The sequence below is a fragment of the Mobula hypostoma genome, chromosome 6 (assembly GCF_963921235.1).
Source record: "Mobula hypostoma chromosome 6, sMobHyp1.1, whole genome shotgun sequence".
Lineage (NCBI taxonomy): Eukaryota > Metazoa > Chordata > Chondrichthyes > Myliobatiformes > Myliobatidae > Mobula > Mobula hypostoma.
In genome coordinates this window covers 68,609,125-68,633,520 of record NC_086102.1, presented here as the reverse complement: position 1 = coordinate 68,633,520, position 24,396 = coordinate 68,609,125, and the positions used below count along the sequence as shown (strand labels likewise).

The window sequence follows — 24,396 nt, the reverse complement described above, 5'->3', positions numbered from 1 at the left end:
TGCAGCAGAGACAGAGAAGGAGATGATTTTTTTTTACACAAGTAACAGGGTGGGAAGAAGTATAATCCAGGTAGCTGCAGACATCAGTAGATTGGCTATCTCCAGAGACGGAGACAACGAGAAAGGGGAGGGAAGTGCCAGAAATGGACCAGGTAAATTTGAGGGCAGTGTGGAAGTTGGAGGCAAAGTTGATGAAGTTGACGAAATCTGCAAGGGTGCAGGAAGCAGCACTGATGCCGTAATTGATATTGCGTAGCAGATGTTGGGGAGTGATACCAGTGCAGGCCTGGAACATTGTCTGTTATACATAGCCGACAAAAAGGTAGGCATAGCTGGGACCCATATGAGTGCCCATGGCTACACCCTTTGTTTGTAAGTGGGAGGAGCCGAAGGAGAAATTATTGAGAGTGAGGACCAATGCCACCAGACGGAAGAGAGTGGTGACGGAAGGGGAACTGGTTGGGTCTGGTGTCCAGAAAGGAGAGCTTTGAGGCCTTCCTGGTGGGGCATAGAGGTGGTGTATAGGGATTAGACATTCTTCACGAAAATAAGATGATCAGGGCCAGGGAACTTTAAATCATTAACAAGATCAAGAGTGTGTGAATTGTCACATATGTAGGTAGGAAGGGACTGAACGAGGGGATAGAACTGAGTTGAGATATACAGATAAAGTTCAGTGAGGCAGGAATGAACAGAAACAATGGGTCTATCTGGACAGGCAGGTTTGTGGATCTTGGGTAGGAGCTAGAAATGGGAGCTGTGGGGTAAGGGAACTATGAGGTTGGTGGCAGTGGATGGAAGATTCCCAGAGTTAATAAGGTCAGTGATGGTGTGGGAGACAATGGCCCGGTGTTCCTTAGTGGGGGCTGTCTGACAGTAGTTGCCAGGCCTCATGAAGGTAGAGGTCAGTCCATCAGACTATTGCAGCGCCCCCCCCTTATCTGTGGGTTTGATGGTGAGGTTAGGATTAGTGTGGAGAGCGGAGAGCAGTGTGCTCAGAAGGAGTGAGGTTGGAAGTGGAGAGAGGAGTGGCAAAGTTGAGACAGTTGATGTCCCATCGACAGTTAGTGATGAAAAGATTCAGAGCAGGCAGAAGACCACAGCGGGGTGTCCAGGAAGAGGAGGAAGGTTGAAGATGGGAGAAGGGGTCATCAGCGTAGGGTGGAGAGTCCTTGCCAAAGAAATTGGCATGAAGGTGGAGGTGGTGGAAGAGCAGCTCAACCATAGTGGGTGTGGAACTTACTGAGGGTGCAGATGCAGGGGGACAGAGGTGAGGCCCTTACTGAGGACAGAATGTTCTGCCTCAGAGAGGGAGGTTGGAGGGGATGGTAAAGACTCAGTATGGATGAGAACTGGGATCAGGGTGGGGGTGGGGGGTAGGGGATTGATAGTGTCAAAGGAGCAATGAAAAGATCCAGAGCAGTTCTGGTTGCCTATTATAGGAAGGATGTGGAGACTGAGGGGAAGATGCAGAATCAGTTTACCAGAATGCTGCCTGGATTAAACGGTATGAGCTATAAAGTTGGACAAACTTGGCTTGTTCTCCCTTAAGAGTCAAAAGCTGAGGGGAATTGTTTTAATTAATGAGAGGCATAGGCAGGGTAAACAAAAATTTTTCCTGGGGTAGAAATGACACACCAAGAGGACGTGCTTTTAACGTTAGAGGGGGAATGTTTAAATGCAACACGAGAGCCTTTTTATTTTAAACACAGCAGTCGGTAAATGTCTGGAACAGGTTATAGGGTTATAGTGGAATAGAAACATATGGGTGATACAGAGGAAGATATTTAGTATAAATTGGCATCAAGATCGACACATCACAGGCTGAATGGCTTATTCAATGCGATACAATTCTATGTTCTATCCACAATGTGCTTTCTTAACTACCGCTGTGTTATCAGCATCATTCATATCTTTAGTCCCCTCACCAGTTACTTATATAATGTGTAAAAACTTGTGGCACTAGCAGTGATCCCTGTAGCTCATTACACGCTTATAATCAGGGGAACAAAAACATTTATGTTTGTCAGCTAGCCAGTCTTCTATGTAAACTAATGTTACCTCCTGCACCATGGCCTTCTCTGCCATTATCTTTGGTGCAGCACCTCACCAAGTGTCATCTGGAGATCTAGGGACCAGTTGCATTTTATCCACAGCACATACTGTTTGTCCAAAACAATTGGTCAAACATCATTTCTCTTTCACAAAATAGAATCAACTGTGCAGAATTAACAAAATTTTCTCAGTGCTCCACCTTTAATTATATCTTATAACTGCTTAGTTTCCTGCTTTCTTTCTCATTCCCCAGCTGAATATAGGCTGAATTGCTATCTTCTAATCTAATAAAGCCTACATTGACCCAAAATCTGTTTGATTATAGAAAGTTAAAACAAATGCACTAATTGTATCAGCAAACATTTATTTTAAGACTCAAAAAGCAGTACATCTTAAGACTCAATAAACCCCCACAGCTTTATTTCTCACTGGAATGAGTTGACTCCACTTATTCTGTAAGATCCTTACATCAGCCATTGCCATTACTGTCTGGTTTGGTGCAACATCCTCTTAACAATACTTGAAAACTACAGCCAACTTTAAGGACAGCAAAAAGGTCATTGGCTGCAATCAATCATCATTGCAAGACTTATATGAAGCAGGTAGAAAAATCATTAGGTACATGACCCACCCACCAAACTGCCTTTTCTAAAAGCTTCCTCTTAAAGCACTATACGGCTATCAAAACAAAAACCTCACTCTGTCTTAAAAGTTTCACTCCCCTCCAAACCAGTTAATCTGATCAACCTTTCTAGTTAGATCCCCACCCCCTCTATTATCTCAGTCACTGCACTGTAAATACTTTAAACCACTTTTTATAATGCTATTTACAATGTAAATACATGCTGGTATAAATGTATGTATTTATGCACATTTTAATCCACATCTATACTTCTAACTTATTTTTGTTGCATGTAGTGCCAACACACCACAGCAATTTCCTAATACAGCCAACTCTACTTAATTGGAACACATTGGGACAAGTACATTTTGGCCCAATGAAATGATATGCCAAAGTTTCTTGGAAATAGTTAAAAAGGTATATTAAAAAAAACTATAATTTAACTAACAACAAATACAGAACAAATTAGAACATTACCACAGTACTACAAAACTGTATTCGTTTCTAATAGTTATCCATGGAAGAATTCATCCAGTGTACGTTGCCACGTATGGTGTGTCAAAGGATGGGTAGCACCTCTGGTGAAGGGGCTTGTCAAATCCATTATGGGGTAGCTCATTCACCTTTGGTCCCCACTGGGCACTCAACTCTCACCTGTGGCTCCAAGCAGTTGTTTGCATGTTACACTGGCCACACCCCAGTACAATGCTTTGACAGGTGGGCTAAACCAGGTGAGCGTAGGTGGTGGGCCTCATACCCTGAAGAAACAGGGATATGACTGTCCTCGCATGTGAAGCCAGCTCCGGTGGATTAGGCAGATGAGATCAGAGATCCAAATGCTATAGAAGACAGTTCTGCAAAGTTTTATGGAGAGCAAAGGGCATAAGGCACAGTAGTGGTCATGGCTATCCACTGCAACCAAGGAAGTCGCCCCTTTGTGATGACTACTCGCAGCATTAGTCCCAGACTTCCGAGGTCAAGAGTGTGAAACTGTCCCAGTGCTACAGCTTTCCCACTATAAAAACTCTGCTATGTTTCACTGTCATCACAGAACCAGACGGACGACCAACACATTGCCCTGGTGCAGATAATGGACTGCCTTCATACAATGCTTTTGACAATTGCATCCTCCAAATATGCATTTTCATTGTAACATTCAAGATGACTGTCGATAGTGAAAGCACTTCATTATCACTCTTAGCTGTTTCTGGAATATTCAAGCCTGAATGCCTGAAACCATAGTGAGCAAAACAATTCTCAATTGTCTTAATGCTTATTTGCTAATCACTGCTTTTTGAACACATGCAACTGACACTATTTAGAAACTGTACAGCAACAGTCCCCTATCCCAATTAAGCAACAAAGTATCCCAAATAAAGAACTGAAATCTTGGCTATTATCTCGATGCTCCAATTAATCAATGGACCAATTAACCAGAATCTATTGTACAAGTAAGTATAAATAGTTACGTCTGTTACTGCATTTGAACTGACCAATTTCTGAAACTAATTTGCCAATTCAGTGTAGCTAGCTCTACCTTCATATCCTCAAATACCAGTCTTCAATCTAGTCTTCTCTCCAACGATATATAATACATGGTGCCCCTCGTCCACTCAGTTCCACCCACCTAATACCCACACATTTCACCCACTGGCTCTCCCTCACCTGGTGTTGGTTTCACCTGTTACTAGTGGCTCCTAATTGGTTCTATTATCACTTTTCTTCCTTATCAGATTGCAGCACTGGAGCCTTTGTGTTCCTGATTATCTCCCTCCAGCTTCACCCTCCTCAAGAGCCAACCAACTCCATCTTCTGTTTTATTTTGTTCTGCCTCTATCCACCCTGTCTCCCTAATCAATCCCTTCCCTTCCCCTACCTGTCTTGATCACATGTCACCTTTCATCACCATCTCTCCGTCCTCAGTCCATCAATCACCTCTGGTCAGTAGTACACTACTTCCCCTCTCCTCTTTTTACTGCTGCTCTCCCCCTCAGTCCTGATGTAGAACTCCTTTCCCTCCACTTCAGATGCTGTTCGGTCCTCTGGGTCCATCCAGATTATTTGTTGCTCCATCAATTGTTCTTGCCTTGAGCACCTTAACCACTAGCCATTAATTCATCCCATTGCACAGTACCAGTTCTGGTATTACCTGCTTCCTATTGGCCACACATGCCATTCTCATTAACTACCCTAAAATTACTAATTCCTCATATAGTCTTCTTTTGTCAATCTGATTTTTACAGTTTATATGTTGATAGGATATTCTCCAGGATAATTGCTACATCTTTCTGATAAACTTACGTGATTTCATCCCTTATATGCTTATTTAAAAAGTTTGTCTTTGATTTTTTGAAGAACAAAAAGGAACACTAAGTGAACCTTTCACTTCCCAATGATGTTCAAGTCAAAAGAAATTACCTAAAAAGATAAAGGATGGTACCATACAAGATCAAAGGTAACATTTAGTCTTAATTACTTCACTTTGAAGGACCAAACTTGAGGTTCACAACGTATTATCTTGTTCAATGTCCTAGCTACTGCTCAAGATTTAGTGAAGTGACGTACCAGGTGGTGGCTGGACTGGATTGAAACCAGGACGCATAAATGGAGGTGGTGGTGGCGGGGGTGGTGGTGGTACTCCTGGATTGAACGTAGGTGGTGGAATTGTTGAAAAATTTGGAGGCTGCAATCTATTAACAGCTGGAATCGGCTGAACTCCAGGCATCTGCAATAACACATTTTTAAGGTAAAATTCTGTAATATTTTTAATGCACCTCATACAAATATATAGATCAATATGGTTTATACTTAAAAACATTTATCCATTTCTTTTCAACAAATACTCCCCCCTCCCCCCAGAGCGACTATACAAATAACAACATTGAAAATAAAAGCTAAGTGCGGTATAAAAACCAGTGCAATTCAGACTGACTGGATAGCTATTTTTCTTGACTGACTAGGATTTCAATTGCTGCTTAATGCTAATATTGATATAATCTCCCCCTTTGCTCCTAATCCTAAGGACTGCTAATCATGAGGGAAAAAAATGTAATTTGAGGATGAGTACTCAAAAGACAATTGGATTGCACAGTAGAATTGTGACAACTCAGCAGTCAATTGTTCGTAGTCCTGATTAACTGACACATGGCTTACTCACCAACTCAGAGTGTGAGCTGGGATCCAATGTGTGTGCAGAAGAGCTTGGGTCGGGGTCCAGAATACTAAAGATTATGAACATGGACCAGTGTGCAATCAGGACTGGGATCTGAATTCCTTGTCATTTCCTGCTGCCTTTTGGCTCAATGTGCTGAATGGCAAATTTATTATGCTACTATGGAACATTTAAAAAGCTAAACAAAAACATACAACAGCATTATTAGGAGTAAAAATTCAATAGTGTGAAAATATTGCTTTACTGCCACCAAAATTCCAGGGTGCCAGATTATCACAGTTCTAATGTTGCAGAAATTTGTAACTCAAAACATTCTTAACTTACGTGATACCATTTTAATGAGTGGAAGTGGGCTGAAAGGCAGTGATTCAGTGCCAATGCAGCTGAAGGAAAGGCACACCAACAGCATCAAAAGATTGAGTATTGCATAATATGTTGAACTCTCTCCTGGAATTGTCTATTCTTTAAGGGTAGATTTATATTTTGCAAAAGCATTAAATAGATGACAAATCAATGCTTAGGATGGCAAGGATCAACACAGAAATGTAATCAGCCACCATCTCACACTAGTGAAGGGATATAGAGTATCTCTACTAAACACTTAAGATTTGAAGAAAGTGTACAGCAATCAGCCATATGTTGTGAACACAATGACACTTATTTCATTTCAGAAAGACGACAAACAAATTAGGTGTCTCTGGTGTTATCCTCAGCAAATATTTAAATATTCACAAGTTGCCTTGCAACTATGGCAATGGATTCAGAATTCCTTTATCCTGCCCATGGAAAGATTGCACTCAACTAAATATAAATAACTTGGAAAATATCACAGTTCATTCTTACCTGTGTAGGCATGGGCAGGGAGGTTTGGGGCATTTCTTCTGATTGTGTTACAGCTGTGCTGCCATTTTCAGAAGTATCAGCGACAGCTGGTGGTGCCTTTGTAATATTCTTCCATTCTAATACAAACACAAATCAGAATCAAACATGACAGTTAATTCGTACAGTCCTGTGCAAAACTCTTAGGCACATGTAAAAAAAAATCTGTAAAGCAAAGATGTTTTCAAAAATAATGAATGGAAAAGTTAAAATATCAAAAAAACTATAAAGAACAGTAAACGAGAAAACTAAATCAAACCAGTATTTGGTGTGACAACACCACTCTTTGCCTTTAAGACTGCATCAATTTTATTAGATGCAGCAGTCAAACAGTTTTATAAGAAAGTCAGCGCTAGGTTGTTCCAAGCATCTTGGACAATTTGCTACATTTCTTCTACAGATTTTGGCTGTCTCACTTGTTTCTGTCTCTCCAGGTAATCCCAGACAGCCTTGATGATGTTCATATCAGGGTTCTGTGGAGGCCATACCATTTGTCGCAGAACTCCTTGTTCTTCTTGTCACTTGAGATAGTTCTTTATGTCCTCGGCTGTGTGTTTGGAGTCATTGCCCTGCTGTAGGATGAAATTGGGACCATTCAGATGCCTCCCTGATGGAACTGCATAATTAATGAGAATCTGCTTGTATTTCTCAGCATTGATGATTCCTTTAATCCTGACCAGATCACCAACTCCATCTGCAGAAATACAGCCCCAAACCTATAGGAAACCTCCACTGCACCTCACTGTTAGCTGCAAACACTCATCTCTATAGCGCTCTCCAGCCCTTCTATTAACAAACTGCCTCCTGATTGAGCCAAAAAAATTCAAATTTTGACTTGTCAGTGCAGAGCACTTGCTGCCATTGTTCAGCACCCCAGTCTTTGTGATTTTGTGTGCGAGTCTCTTGGCTTTGTTTCCACTTCAGAGGAATGGCTTTTTGGCAGCAACTCTTCCATGAAAACTACTTATGACAAGATTTCTCTGGACTGTAGAGGGGTGTACTTGGGTTCCAGTGGTTTCTGTGAATTCAGAGCCGACAGCAGTTTTTGACATCTTCCAATTCAGAAGTGATGTCAGTTTGATGTATCTCTTGCCTGCTGCACCCAGTTTCCATGGCCAATCACTGTGTTTCTGGTCCTCAACTTTGGCTGTTTCTCTGTGCTTCTTCAAAAGAGATTGGACAGCAAATCTTGAAACTCATATCTGCTGCGAAAATTCTGCTTGGGAGAGACTTTGCTGATACAGGGTGATCACTTTGTGTCTTGTTGCTATGCTCACTCTTGCCACTGTGCAAGAATTGATAATTTGAAGGTTAAACTGTCACATCTGCCACACCCTCACCTTTTGGACTGGTTGTCCTTTGCCCAGTTTGATTCCTTCTACACCTGTTTCTGTTGATCAGTTTAGCTCATTCAACTCATTTTGTCATTGACCATTAGTACCTGGTTATTATGCACTGAGCTATATACCTACAAAGCCATCAAGTTTTTATTTGAAAAGCGGTCCTTTACTTAATATGTTACTTTCTTTAACAAGATACAAAAATATCTAACTTTTTTTGATAAATGAATGTTCAGAAATCTAAAATTTGCTTTTTTCTACTGACACACTAATGCAGAAGACAAAAAAACATCTAAATCTAAATTTATATTAAAAATCTAAGGTGCCTAAGATTTTGGCACAGTACAGTAGGTGACTGAACAGAAAGTGGAATCCTTTACATTTTTTTTTATGGGTTGATCATCATCACAGCTTGTCATACCAGCCAGCCAGCCACTCTAGTGTTGATTGGTTGATGTTGAGCAGGTCAGTGTCAGCTAAATCAGGAGAGAGTGGGCAGTTCGATGTTCTGCACCCTTTCGCCACACTCACAGGATACGCTGGTCTTTAAACCGCACTTCACCATGTTGTCTCCCATCCTACAATCTCCCGCTCTCGCTCTGTTGAGAGTGCACCACTTCCGTCTGTCAAGCAGTGCCCCATCTGGCAACATTTCTGTGGGGTCTTGCACTGTATTGTTTGGTGGGGTTCTGGCTTCTGTTTGTTGCCAGAGGTCAATCCTGTATGTTTGGGGGGATGTTCCGTGCAGTAGTTCCTCCACTGTAGCAAAGCTTTTCCTCGATTTTAGTCATAGTCCTACTTTATTGATCCCGAGGGAAATTGGTTTTCATTACAGTTGCACCATAAATAATTAAATAGTAATATGTAAATTATGCCAGGAAATAAGTCCAGGACCAGCCTATTGGCTCAGGGTGTCTGACCCTCCAAGGGAGGAGTTGTAAAGTTTGATGGCCACAGGCAGGAATGACTTCCTATGACGCTCAGTGTTGCTTCTTGATGGAATGAGCCTCTGGCTGAATGTACTCTTGTGCCCAACCAGTACATTATGTAGTGGATGGGAGACATTGTCCAAGATGGCATGCAACTTGGACAGCATCCTCTTTTCAGACATCACCGTCAGAGTCCAGTTCCATCCCCACAACATCACTGGCCTTATGAATGAGTTTGTTGATTCTGTTGGTGTCTGCTACCCTCAGCCTGCTGCCCCAGCACACAACAGCAAACATGATCGCACTGGCCACCACAGACTCGTAGAACATCCTCAGCATCGTCCGACAGATGTTAAAGGACCTCAGTCTTCTCAGGAAATAGAGACAGCTCTGACCCTTCTTGTAGACAGCCTCAGTGTTCTTTGACCAGTCCAGTTTATTGTCAATTCGTATCCCCAGATATTTGTAATCCTCCACCATGTCCACACTGACTCCCTGGATAGAACCAGGGGTCATCGGTGCCTTAGCCCTCCAGGTCTACCACCAGTTCCTTAGTCTTTTTCACATTAAGCTGCAGATAATTTTGCTCACACCATGTGACAAAGTTTCCTACCGTAGCCCTGTACTCAGCCTCATCTCCCTTGCTGATGCATCCAACTATGGCAGAGTCATCAGAAAACTTCTGAAGATGACAAGACTCTGTGCAGTAGTTAGGCGGTTGGAAACTGGCACATGATGATGTAGTGGGAGCTGTGGATCCAAGTTCTGTTTACCTTTTTCAATTTTTGTTGTACTGTCTCTTCGGATCTCTGGGGGAGCAATGCCTGCAAGTCTGTAAATGATGTTAGTGGGTGTGGGGCGCAGTGTGCCGTGATTATTCGGCAGGCTTCGTTAAGCAACAGGTCTATTTTCTTCACATGGGCTGATCTGCCCCACACAGGTACACAGTATTCTGCAGGTGCATAGCAGAGTGCTAGGGCAGTTGATCTAAGTCCCCATTTCGTGCCTGCTAATTTTTTCAAGGGAATTGTGAGAGCCAATTTTTCCTCGGAGTTTTTGGATGTGGGTGGCAAATGAGTGTGTCCTATCCAGTGTCATGCCCAGGTAAACTGGAGTCGGATGGGTTGAAGAGACCATGGTACAGCATATGTTGTGTCCACAGGCACATACCTCCTATAGGTTAATCACTACAAAATCTCATCTGTCAAATATACTTGTCACCAAGGCTGTAGAGCTGCAGAAAGAATGGATACTTTATACTTTATTGTCGCCAAACAATTGATACTAGAGCATACAATCATCACAGTGGTATTTGATTCTGCTCTTTGTGCTCCCTGGAGTACAAATCAGTAGTAAATATTAAACATTTAAATTATAAATTATAAATAGGAAAAGGGAAAGTAAGGAAGTGCAAAAAAACCGAGAGGCAGGTCCGGATATTTGGAGGGTACGGCCCAGATCCGGGTCAGGATCCGTTCAGCAGTCTCACCACAGTTGGAAAGAAGCTGTTCCCAAATCTCGCCGTACGAGTCTTCAAGCTCCTGAGCCTTCTCCCGGAGGGAAGAGGGACAAAAAGTGTGTGGGCTGGGTGGGTCGTGTCCTTGATTATTCTGGCAGCATTGCTCCGACAGCGTGTGGTGTAAAGTGAGTCCAAGGACGGAAGATTGGTTTGTGTGATGTGCTGGGCTGTGTTCATGATCTTCTGCAGCTTCTTCCAGTCTTGGACAGGACAACTTCCATACCAGGTTGTGATGCACCCCTGAAGAATGCTTTCTATGGTGCATCTATAAAAATTAGTGACGGTTTCAGGGGACCGGCCAAATTTTCTTAGCTTCCCCAGGAAGTAAAGGCGCTGGTGGGCCTTCTTGGCAGTGGACTCTGCTTGGTTGGACCAAGTTAGGTCACTTGTGATATTGACCCTGAGGAACTTAAAGCTTTTGACCTGTTCTACTTGCACACCACTGATGTAAATGGGGTTGTGCGGTCCACTACTCCTTCTGAAGTCAACAACCAATTCCTTCGTCTTGCTGACATTGAGGGATAGGTTATTGTCTTCGCACCATGCCACCAGGTTCTTAATTTCCTCTCTGTACTCAAACTCATCATTACCAGAGATACACCCTATAATTGTGGTGTCATCAGCAAACTTATATATTGAGTTTGATGGAAACTTGGCTACACAATCATGGGTGTACAGTGAGTACAGCAGGGGGCTGATTACACAGCCTTGTGGGGCACCGGTGCTCAGTGATTGTAGAGGAGAGCTTGTCCCCTATTTTTACAGCCTGGGTCCTGTCTGTGAGGAAGTTGAAGATCCAGCTGCAGATCTGAGTGCTAAGGCCCAGGTTCCGGAGCTTAGGAATCAGTTTATTTGGAATGATGGTATTAAAGGCAGAGCTGTATTCAATGAAAAGAAGCCTTACATATGTGTCTTTATTCTCCAGGTGTTCTGAGGAATGTAGGGCCACAGAGATAGCATCTGCCATTGATCTGTTGCTCTGGTAGGTGAATTGCATACCTTTCAACAATTTAAAGATTAACGTTGGGAACTTCAATAGGTTCCACCTTACATTATTTTGGCTTTGCAAATTAACAACTGATCAAAACACTGGTTTGGTTATGCTTGGTACACTGAGTGTAGTTTTAGTTGCCCTGCTAAAGGAGAGAATGCAGGGGATTCACCAGGATGTTGACTGGATTGAAGGACTTTAGTTATGGTGACTGATTAGACAGGCTGGGTTTGTTTTCCCTGAAGTGAAAGAGATTGAGGAGAGATTTGATAGAAGTATACAAGATTGAGAAGCATTGCTAAGGTAGATAGCCAGAAGCTGTCAGAGTAGGCTATTAAAACAAGGCAGTATGGGTGGTGGGAGGAAAGGGAAAGCTTTTGTATTTGCACAGAACATGGCTGACATCTAGAACATTCTACCAGATGTGATGATAAAAATCAGATATCATTCAACTTAAGAGGCATTTATGAAAGCCACAGAAAAATACAGTTCTCCCGACACAGGCAAGTTGCATTTGTAGAGCTAAGAAAATAAAACTCGAATGGATAGGAAGGGTTCATTTCTGCGCTCTGTGATTTGAAGTGAAGCAGGAGGTCTACTCCTGAATTCAAATTCTCTTGTAATTAAGGTGAAGATACCATTTGTCTTCCCAATTTCCTGCTGGTCCTCCACATTAACTACAGGTGATTCATTTATCAGGAAATTTGTGCCCCCCCAAACTTATCCTTCAGGCAATCTACAACCTTAGTCTTCCCATTTTTCCAAGTGAAATAAATGACTCTACATTTTACCTATTATATTCTGTTTGCTGCATCTTCACCCACTGACTTCTCTTCTTTTTCCCCATGAAACCTCAATATATTCTACCTCTAACCCACATGGCAGGCAAGCTTTCTATCAGCAGCAAATCAGTATATACTATGCTTCATATTTTCATCCAAATCATTGATAAGAGGTTGTGGACATCTGGTACCCTAAACCAACCAGTGAAGTACCCCTGGGTCAAGGCCTTCCACTCCAAAATAAACCTACCCTGGTACTTTTTTCTGCCCTATGAACAAATCTTCAATTCAGTACTGCCACAGCAATGCACTCTCATTTTGCTTAATAATCTCATGTCAGTAATAATGCCGAAGGCCTTCTGGAAAATCAAAGCGCACATCACTGCTTTCTCCCCTTATTTACCTGCTGGTGATTTTCCTTCCATAAATTCATGTGAATCCTGTCTAATTCTGTTCTTATTTCCATCTGCTTTGACACCAACTGCTCAATAATATTCCAGACTTGAGTCACTCCACAAGCCAGTCCATCGAATTGATGTTGACATAAGAGATTGCAGATGATGGAATATAGAGCAACAAAGTGAAGAACTCAATGGGTCAAACAGTATGTGGGGGGGAAAAAAAATTATACAGGGCTTCGACCAGAGATGCTGACAATTTCTTTCCTTCTACAGATGCTGTATGACCCGCTGAGTTCTTCAGCACATTGTCTGTAACTATTTGCTGTTTCCCATTTGTTCTTCTCCTTAAATAGTGAGGCTACATCAAGTACACTGCCATTTCTTGGAACCATCCTCAAACCTAATGAAATTTGGAAATGACAATTTGTGCATTCATAATTTCAATGATTCAAAGTACATTTATTATTAAAGTATGTATGCTGTATACAATTCTGAGATTTGTCTTCCCACAAAGACAGCCACCAAATAAAGAAAAACCATCGAACCCGCTCAAAGAAAGACATTAATCCCTCAACACATGAAAAAGAACAAATTGTACAAAACAGCAAAAAAAAGAGCACAAAAACTCAGAACATAAAATACTAAACCACAAACCATCGAAACATATACAGTTCAGTTCAATCTAGCCCTATCGTTCATTAACTTTAGGTCACAGAGCCTAAAGTCCATCAAAATCACAACAAAAGGGAGTGATCAGAAACAGCACTGCCATATTCTTCAAAAGATGTAAACAATCAGGCCTGAAAAATTTACCCTCCTACAGTATACTGAAATAAAGTATTTAATTTTATTGAAAACACATTCTTTCAAAGAAAATATTCAGAGTTGATAACAATTACCTGGGCAAAGAGTTTCACTGTCCAACATTCCTCCTTCACACAAACGCTCCAGTTCTTCCGGTTTGACTTTATCCCAAGGGATATATGAAACCCCAAGCTCTACATCCCAAAACTGCTTGTATTCTGCTTTCATTCCTTTGTTTAAGGCCCAGGCAATCTGGGGGAAAAATGTAAATATTGTTTACATCATTTTGTTTTGCTCAAAATCTAATATTGGTCCAGTAATGAAACGTTAAGAGGTCTGCTCCCTCAAAATAGAGCACTGTTACGAGTATTTCTATTGCAGACGTTCCAGAAATCATTTCAGAAACATAACTGAAGTAAGATCATTACATTTCTGAGGAATTATAATTAATTCTGCCATTTACTAAACAAATTCTTAAAAATATCCTTGCTTGAATGGAAAACTGAAAATTCATCCTAATTCTACCAAACTGATGGACATTCTATGCCATAGCAGAATTAACAGAGAGGTATATCAACAATGGATACCTTCCATAAATGCTGTGCAGAACAAAATCAAATCATTTGGTCACCAAAGGTTACACTTGCCAGAACTGAGCCCCAGTTTAGTAAACCATATACTTCCAACATCTGCACAATGCATACCTTTATAGGCTTTTGATTAACTTTGAATGTTCCTCTGCTAAGTTTCTGTAAGGCTCGATATGCATCTTGTCTATGAACCATCACAATGTAAGCGCAGCCCCTTGGAGGAATCATCTATAATAGAACAAAAGGTAGATTAAGAACGAACTAACCTGTAATAGAGCCAGAAAGAATAGACAACAACCAAGTTACAAACAAACATGCTAACGAATACTTATTAAACAAAACACTAACTTTCATCTTCTCTCCACAAATGCTACTGGATCTGCTTATCCATAGAATTCTGCTTTTATAACTAATCACTACCAGGTTTTAATTTGCTCTTGACTATACATACAACTGTTTGTAATCCTGTCATAAAGACACTGCCATTGCCACCACACGTTGCTGAGCTGTTAAAACAAGTTGCAAAGTTATCATGCTTTCTATCTTCACACTGACTTGCCATATCCAAGAAGAGCACTTATATCAGAACAAAATTATTTGCAAAATTACTTCAAATGTTACATCATATTCTGGTATTCATTTATTTGTAGAAGTTGAATGCAAGTTGAAAATACATAACATGTTAATTAAATTTTAAGGAGACTGGAGAAGGAAGCATTCTTGTAGATAAGCAGACTATTCAGTCCATCACACCTCTCATCTTTCTGTAGGAGCTAACTAATCCCCCACCTCTGCACTTCCCACATACCTCTTCCATCATTTATTTGATTCCCCTTTGCTAGATCTGCTTTTGTTTTTCAGTCTCAAGTCCGACCCTTCGTCACCTCATGGACCATTGGGTCCTTAAGGTTTTCACGGCAAGATATGGAAGTAGATTGCCGGGCCTTTCTTCCGCACAGATACTGCTGCTGCCCAGGTTTGGACCCAGCTCGGATTGAATTCAGGATCATCTGCCTTGAAGTTCAGTGCTGATGTCTTAACACCACAAGTCGGCCCCAAATTGCCTTCCGCACCACTAAATTGTAAACCACCAAAAGTTCACTTACTCTTGGGTTCTTCCCTGAATTACCTTAACACCTCTGTTCTATGGTTGCTAATCCTTCTACCACTGGAAAGAACTACTCTGACTATGAAATTCCCTCCCCCCGCCCCATTTGAACAATTCCAATAAACTTCCATTCTAAAGAGAAAATCTTCCCCTTCTAGACCAGAAGTACAAACCCCATTTCCAGAAAGTTGGGATATTTTCCAAAATGCAATAAAAACAAAAATATGTGACACGTTAATTCACGTGAACCTTTATTTAACTGACAAAACTACAAAGAAAAGATTTTCAATAGTTCTACTGACCAACTTAATTGTATTTTGTAAACATACAGAAATTTAGAATTTGATGGCTGCAACAAACTCAACAAAAGTTGGGACAGAGGCATGTTTACCATTGTGTTACATCACCTTTCCTTTTACTAACACTTTTTAATCGTTTACTGAGGATACTAATTGTAGTAGATTTGCAATTGGAAATTTTGTCCATTCTTGCTTGATATAAGACTTAAGCTGCTCAACAGTCCGCAGTCTCCATTGTCTGATTCTCCTCTTCATGATGCACCATACATTTTCAATAGGAGATAGATCTGGACTGGCAGCAGGCCAGTCAAGCACACGCACTCTGTGTCTACAAAGCCACGCTGTTGTAGCCTGTGTAGAATGTGGTCTGGCATTGTCCTGCTGAAATAAGCATGGACGTCCCGGGAAGAGACGTCGCCTTGATGGCAACATATGTCTCTCTAAAATCCTAATATACGTCTCAGAGTCAATCGTACCTTCACATACATGCAACTCACCCATGCCGTGGGCACTAATGCACCCCCATACCATCACAGATGCTGGCTTTTACACCTTTCACTGATAACAATCTGGATGGTCGTTTTTATCTTTGGCATGGAGAACTCGACGCCTGTTTTTTCCGAAAACTAGCTGAAATGTGGACTCATCTGACCACAGCACCCGGTTCCACAGTCTTTCGGTCCATCTGAGATGAGCTCGGGCCCAGAGAACTCGCCGGTGTTTCTGTATAGAGTTGATGTATGGCTTCCTCCTTGCGTAATACAGTTTTAAGTTGCATTTCTGGATGCAGCGACAGACTGTGTTGAGTGACAATGGTTTTCCGAAGTACTGCCGAGCCCAGGTGGCTATAATTGTCACAGTAGCATGACTTTTCTGTGCACTTTTCAATCTTAACTCTGTCCCAACTTTTGTTGAGTGTGTTGCAGCCATCAAATTCTAAGTTTGTGTATGTTTACAAAATACAATTAAGTTGGTCAGTAGAACTACTGAAAATCTTTTCTTTGTATTTTTGTTAGTTAAATAAAGGTTCATGTGAATTAACATATCACAGATTTTTGTTTTTATTGCATTTTGGAAAATATCCCAACTTTTCTGGAAATGGGGTTTGTAAATTAAATTTTGACTCAGTGCTATTTTTGTAAATCTCCTCTGCCACCTCACTATCTACAGTTGCAAGAAAAAAACTTTACGAACCCTTTGCAATTACCTGTTTTTCTGCATTAATAACTCATAAAATGTGGTCTGAACTTCATCTAGGTCACAATAATAGACAAACACAATCTGCCTGAATGAACAACACACAAAAAATTGTACTTCTCACCAATTCTGAGTACATCATTTTAACAATCTCAGTCTAAGTTCAAAAAAGTATGTGAACCTCTAGGATAATGCCTCCTACAAAAGCTATTTGGAGTCAGGTGTTCCAATCATTGAGATGTAGATGTATGGGTTGTAGAGGTGCCCTATAAAAAAGACACTCATCGTCAGGTCTGACAGAGCCTGCTTTCCTCAAAACAGATCTGTTTATGTGCACCATGCCTTGATCAAAACAACAAGAATCATAGAGATGCATGAAACTGCAAAAGGTTACAAAAGCATTTCTCAAAGACCTGACTGTTCATCATTAAGAAAAATTGTCTACAGATGGAGGAAATTCAGTACTGTTGCAACTCTTCCTAAGAACGGGAGTCCCACAAAGATCACACCAAGAGCAAAACGTGCATTGCTAAAGGAGGTGGGAAAGAACTCAAGGGTAACAGCAGAAAACTTGCAGAAAACTCAAGAATTTGCCAAAGACTCTGTTCACGTGTTTACTATCAGCAAAACACTGAATGACAATTGTGTTCGTGGAAGGACACCACAGAAGAAATTACTGCTCTCCAAAAAATACTTTGCTGGATGTCTCAAGTCTCAAGTTTGCAAAAGGCCATCTGGATGTCTATAATGTTTCTGGGACAATGTTCTGAGGACAGGTGAGACAAAAATTGAATACTTTGGTAGAAATATACACAGCTCTATTTGGAGGGAAAAGGGCACTGCATACGTACACCAAAACCTCATCCCAACTGTGAAGAATAGTGGAAGGAGCATTATGATCTGAGGTGCCTCAAGGGCTGGACAGCTTGGAATCGTTGAGGGAACAATGAATTCAAAATTGTATCGAGACATTTTACAGGAGAATGTCAGGGTAGTGGTCCATCACCTTAAGTTTAATAGAAATTGGATGACACAAGACAATGAACGTAAAAAACATATGAAATAGGAGCAGGTGTAGGTCATCTCGCCTGTCGAACCTGCTCCAACATTTAATAAGATCATGGCTGATCGGGCCATGGACTCATCTCCACCTACCTGTCTTTGCCCCATAACTCTTAATTCCCCTGCTATGCAAAAACCTATCCAACCTTGTCTTAAATATATTTACTGAGGTAGCCTCCGCTGCTTCATTGGGCAGTGAATTCAACAGATTCACCATGCTCTGGGAAAAGCTGTTCCTTCTCATCTCCTTCCTAAATCTACTCCCTCGAATCTTGCGGTTATGTCCCCTAGTTCTAGTCTCACCTACCAGTGGAAACAACTTTCCTGCCCCATCCTATCTATCCCTTTCATAATTTTATATGTTTCTATAAGATCTTCTCTCATTCTTCTGAATTCCAGTGAGTACGGTCCCAGACGACTCAATCTCTCGTCATAGTCTAACCCCCTCTTCTCTGGAATCAACCTGGTGAACCTCCTCTGCACCACCTCCAAATCCAGTATAGCCTTTCTCAAGTAAGGAGACCACACAGTACTCCAGGTGCGGCCTCACAAGTACCCTGTTTAGTTGCAGCAAAAGCTCCCTGCTCGTAAATTCAATCCCTCTAGCAATGAAGGCCAACATTCCTCGTCTTCTTGATAGTCTCCTGCAACTACAAACCAACCTTTTGTGATTCAAAATGATCCGAAACACAAGATTTAATCAACAACAGAATGGTTTAAAAAGAAGAAAAAAAATTGCATTTTGGAATGGCCAAGTCAGAGCAGACTAACTCAATTGAGATGCTGTGGCATGACCTGAAGAGGGTTAATTTGTGCATGGTATCCCAGAAATATTGATGACCTGATACAGCTTTGTATGAAATGAGCTACAGGAAACATTTGGTGGAGGTTATTGCTGCTAAAGGAGGTTCTACCAGTTATTAAATACAAGGGTTCACATACTTCTAGCCAGGACTGTGAATGATTAAACAATGTGTTCAATAAAGATATGAAAAGTAGTTGTATGTGTGTTATTAGTTTAGGCAGACTTAGACATAGATCAGACCACATTTTATGAGTAATTAATGCAGAAAACCTTGTAATTGCAAAGAGTTCACAAACTTTTTCTTGCAACTGTACAGAATTAATTGTGGTCCAAACTGGCACTTGTATAAAGTAGACCACAAATCGTGAATAGAACTGTCATGTATGAGCAGAGGTAGCTTCAGATTGGAATGTTATACCTTACATCTTGCTAAGCAACCCTAACCAGCAAATATGTAACAAACATACAGTAATTAATTTTATACAATGGCACAAAAAGTAATTTTGCTCTACAAATCTTAAAATTAGTTTTCCCCAACTTTAAATCTACTAATTTAATTTCTGAATGAAGGATGGATCAGATCCCAGCAACACTCAACTATGAATTTTACACTCAAAAATTACCTTACATGCACAGCAAAAAACTTTTTTTTTTAACTAAAACAGGCAAGTCAAAACCAGCTTAGATCTTACAATAGCAATATAGTCAAGACCCAGCAACAATCAGAGGATGCAAGTAGGTGGTAAAAACATTAGCTGGTTTATTCCTGTTTTCCTTGGCCAAGGCAAGAATCTAGCTCCATACAATGAAAAATAGATAATTTATACATTGGTACTTAATCCAAGGCAACAAATGAATTTTCATTGATAAAATATACTTACATTCAAAGATTCTATCTGGCCAAACTCTTCCAAAAGATTTGCAACATCCTGCTGTGTTGCTCTTTTATCCAGTTGTCCTATCCAGAGAGTTGTGCTACAAACTGGATTCAAGATGAAAAGCGTAAATACAGGAATATTTTTGCCTTAACAATATGAAATGTTTAAATAACAAATGTAATTTGAATGTACAAATGTGATTTGAATGTACAAAACAGAAATAGCCCTTGTGTTTAGAAAAAATTCACTTGCAAAAACTGATGATCTTAGCTAAATATTATGAACTTTTTTTTAAGATTAGTTGCAGAAGAATTATATTCATAAACTACATTAGTGACAGAATGTTCCTTTAAAATATAATGTGTCTTTGGTGGAAATAAGAGGATTTTTTACTAGACTCATTTTACCCACCGCTGACAATTTTAGACTTTACTGGAGGAAGCCCTTTTTGCCGCCGTTCTCGCTCCTTTTCTCGTTCACGTCTTTCTTGACTTCGGGATCGAGGAGAGTGCCTTCGCCTTTCTCTAGATCGTGATCGAGAACGTTTATGTCTTGATCTTCGGGACCTCGAACCTGACCGAGAACGTCTCCTCTTCGGTGATCTGCGAAAAATAAAAAAAATAAATGCTTTATATTCCACATCAGGTCTTATAAATCCATCTATACTTTAACAACCAGTCTTCTGAACAAATACAAATCCTTCCAATTTCCACAAAATAGCTAAAACTGAATAACAATGCTAATAATTAAAGACAGCACTGTTCTCAATACTCACATTCTGAACTGTAAGAATATCTTTCACATCAGCTAGGTCGCCTATTAACAATTATGAACAGATAACAAGATCTCAATTAAAACCTGGTTCTAGAAATGAACGGAATTTGTGAAGTTGATTAATGCACCTACTCTGCTGCAATCTGTCAGGAAGTTCAGCTTTTAAAGTTATTAATTTATAAATTTGCATTTCAAACTTCCAAAGCATGTCTATGTATTCTAAATTTTTCCTGACAGTTCTACCATAAGGGTGAACAGTGAACTGCAAAATTGATGGCCATTTAGCAATCATTTGAGTATAGGAACATAATGGACTATCAAATTTATTGTCTATGAGAGAATAAACATTTAGTAGCCAACAATCTAAATTTATCAAGACATAATAAATAAACCTATGTAGATTGACAAGTATCTTAACTGCCAATACATGACACAGAAGTTCCTAATTTACCACCATTTCTGCTTCTACATTATGTTTCACCAATCTCCATTCGATGATCATGGATACAATTTTTGAAAACTTGGAAAATTAGGTGTGAAATTAATTTTCATTTTCTTGCATTTCATTTGTGAGGACAAGGAACATTTAAATTGGTTGCAGGTTGGCTGTGGTAGGGTTTGCATGGCATTATTTTGCACAAGTTGAAACCTAACATTTGGATCCTTGACTTCCTCATTGAGAGACCACATCAGTGCAGAGGGGAAATAACAGTTCCTTTCCATTGACAATCAACACAGGGGCACCTCAAGGATGCACACTTAGTCCACTGCCCCATTCTCTCTATGCTCATGACTGTTTGGCAAGGTAAATTTGCTGATAATAACTATTGTTGGCTGAATCTCACATGGTGACGAGGAGGTACACAGGAGTGAGATAAATTGGCTAGTTGAATGGTATCACAACATCAGTAAGAGCAAGGAATTGATTGTGGACTATAGGAAAGGGAAGTTGGCACACCAGTCCTCTTCAAGGGGTTAGCAGTGGAAAGGGTGAGAGCTTCAAGCTCCTGGGCATCAACATCTCAGAGGATCCATTCCCTGGCCCAACATATTGAAACAAACAGAAAGATGATACACCAGCAGCTATACTTCATTAGGAGTTTGAGAATATTTGGCATATCACTAAAGACTAGCAAATTTCTCCAAATGTACCACAGACAGCATTTTAACTGGTTGCATCACCACATAGTATGAGGGTCCAAAGGACTGAAAAAAGCTGAAGGGGGTTGTAGTCTCAAGACATCTCCATCATGGGCACAAGCCTTCCCACCATTGAGAACATTTTCAAAATCCAGTAAGAGGGCACCGCCCTCAGATACAGCAGCCTTTCTGGGACCAAAGCTGTTTTTGTCCTTTTTAAAAATGTCTTTTTATTTATGATCAAATGATAATGCTGGACATTAAGAACTTCAAGTCCTGCAGGTCTACCCCATCAGCGACTTGCTCACAGGCAGAGGAGCTAGAGGAACTAGACTTGGTGTAGATCATGCTGCTGCCTGCTATAGAAAAGTATCAGAGTTGGTGTGCGAAGGTAGTGTGCAGTCTAACAGTGAGTGATTGTCTTAGTTGTTTTTCCTCTGATCGCAATCCCTGTTGAAAATTGGTAATGTGGAATGCTGCAAGTCCAGTTCACCGGTTTATTGACGGGACCAACAACTGGGGAGAGCGGCCTGGCCTCAGTTGAAGCACAGACAATGCTGAAGCTGCAGGCTTGCTAGTTTGCAGTTGCCCCAGAAGTTGCAGCCCATGCCCAGAGGCGATGCGGCGCAGTGTCCCCTTGGTATCGTGCTGCCTCTAATGCTCGCTCGGAGGAAGTTGGATTATGTTGTCCTTGCCGACGAGATTCACAGACTCAGGGATTTGGGCTATATTACATTTTTTATGTGATTGTTGGCACTGTTTTGTACCTTGGCCCCAGAAGAACACAGTTTCATTTGGCTGTATTGACGGGCATTCATGTATGGTGAATGACAATTAAATTTAAACTTCAACAAAAGACAGTGCCTCAAGAAGAGGAGATCCATTAATAATATCCCTCATCATCTGGGACATGTCCTCTTCATGTTACTACCATCAAGGAGGAAGTACAGGAACTTGAAGTTTTAGGAACTGTGAGTGACCCCGATCCCCACCATCAGATTTCTTAATGGTCCATAAGATAAACACTACCTCACTATTTTGCTGTCTTTTCGCTCTATTTATTTTTATATTGCTTATTGGAACCTTTTTGTACTGTACTGCTGCCACAAAACAAATTTTATGACTTTTTTTTCTAATTTTAAAGATACAGCATGGTAACAGGCCATTCCAGCCCAACCAGCCTGCACTGCTCAATTGCACTCATGGGACCAATTCACACAATAACTCATGTGTGTTTGCAACATGGGAGGAAACACACAGACATGGGGAGAACATACAAACTCCTTATAGACAGCAGTGGGAATTAATTAACCCTGGTCACTAGTGCTGTAATAGCATTGTGCTAACTGCTATGCTACTGTGTCGCCCCTAAAGTAAAAATGATTCTGAATTATAGTCACTGAACAATTTAAAATTTCTGTAGAATTATTACCCCAAAAAAGGAGGAAATCCAGACAACAGGTGTCATGATGTACTGCGATACACGTCCATAAGAACCTGGCTCAGAAACTGCTAGTTCAGAGTTACAATGATCAAATGAAGTAGGAAACTGAATTATCAGCTGAGTGCAAACAGAAGAGAAAACAAGTGCCTAAAGTTATTTGCTTACTTTTATAAGGAATGCAGATATGGAAGTAGGCGATTTAAATCCCTTAAACTTGACCTCAATGTGCTTATGGGTGATCTGGGATTTAGTTTCTTCTGCCTGCTCCTGCCCCATAAATGTCGAAAACAGAACAGAAGTTAACCAAAGACCATCACTAATTTAAAAATAAACAATTTATCTAGCATCTTCCAAACCTCTACACCCTTTGTGTCTTGCACTAATTTTCAAGATACACCTACTCACACTGCCCTCCCAGCAGAAAATAAGTTCTCTCTCAATGATAATTTCTCCTATATATCTTGAAGTCTTCATTTGTCAATTAGACAAATATTTACCAGATCTGCTCTAAAATAACTTAGCCAGGGTTTCATACAACTCCACCCTGGGCCTCAAAATATAAAGGCCAACATTCCCACTTGTAACTCCACTGATTCTCTGAACTAGCTCAGGATGCTGTCTAAGTATATTTTGTTAAATTATTCAGAAGTATGTTGTCCAGAATATTCAAGAGAGCATTTTCTTAATGTCACATTATTGCCATTACTTAACATTAGCAAATCATTAGTTATCATTCATTCATAGCATTAATAAGAATGGAGCAGTGGTAAAGTGGTACTTCTCCAAAAATGACTGGCAAACATTTTTGCTCTGAAATAACTAAGATTACAAGCATTTCAGAGGGCACTTTCACTGCACTGATGGCTCCTCACAGCAAATGATATTTCTTTCAGCATGTCCCTCTGGGAACCTCAGATAAAGCACAGAGACTTATGTAAAACATCTGTTTGAGACAAACCATGACAAATACCCCAGTCTTTTCCCAGAATCTCCTGGCAAAGATGCCTTCTCTGAGGACATGGGTCACAACCTTATTTTTCACACAACTCAATATGCCACATGATCAATATTCCAATTAAAGGTCTGAAGGGTTTCACATAAGGAACCAAAAATATTTGTACTCATTTGAAAGCTCTGATACTGAGGCATTATGTGAACTAACTTTGACAGTCTAATCAGGAAACCATCTCACAGAATGCATTGTCACATTGTCAGGGCAAATAAAAAGACATTTTATGTAAGCAACTACCTAAATTGATTTGTAAATACATTTTACTACACTCTAATGATTCATGTACATAAAATCCAAGGCATATTTAGATGTCTACAATTTTTAGATTTTACCACAATAATTCCATTTTATCCATTTTACGTCCTAAGTGTTAAACCTCGCGGAATGCTTGTTGTCCATTTGTTTTTGACATATGAAATTCAATGTTTCTCTTAGTACAGTAAGCAATAAACATACTCAGAATATGTGGCTTTTCACTGCATAATGTAAGTCATTAACATTTACAGTTAAGTTCTCAACATGGATCCTTGCAGGAGATAGATAGTTACATCCTTGAAGCTGTTTCAAGTACATTCATATAGTGCAAACTTATA

At 40.4% G+C, this 24,396-nt stretch overlaps 1 protein-coding gene across 1 annotated transcript in view; it reads right to left on the bottom strand.

The window, feature by feature from the left end:
- The window catches only part of LOC134348080 (SR-related and CTD-associated factor 4-like), an 80,888-nt gene that overhangs the window by 9,059 nt on the left and 47,433 nt on the right, over positions 1-24,396 (bottom strand). The window contains exons 12-17 of the mRNA XM_063050921.1: positions 19,845-20,035; positions 19,437-19,537; positions 14,199-14,312; positions 13,590-13,746; positions 6,693-6,808; positions 5,243-5,402 (exon numbers count right to left, since the gene is read on the bottom strand). Coding sequence (XP_062906991.1) covers positions 5,243-5,402; positions 6,693-6,808; positions 13,590-13,746; positions 14,199-14,312; positions 19,437-19,537; positions 19,845-20,035 — 839 coding nt within the window. The remainder of the gene's footprint in view (positions 1-5,242; positions 5,403-6,692; positions 6,809-13,589; positions 13,747-14,198; positions 14,313-19,436; positions 19,538-19,844; positions 20,036-24,396) is intronic.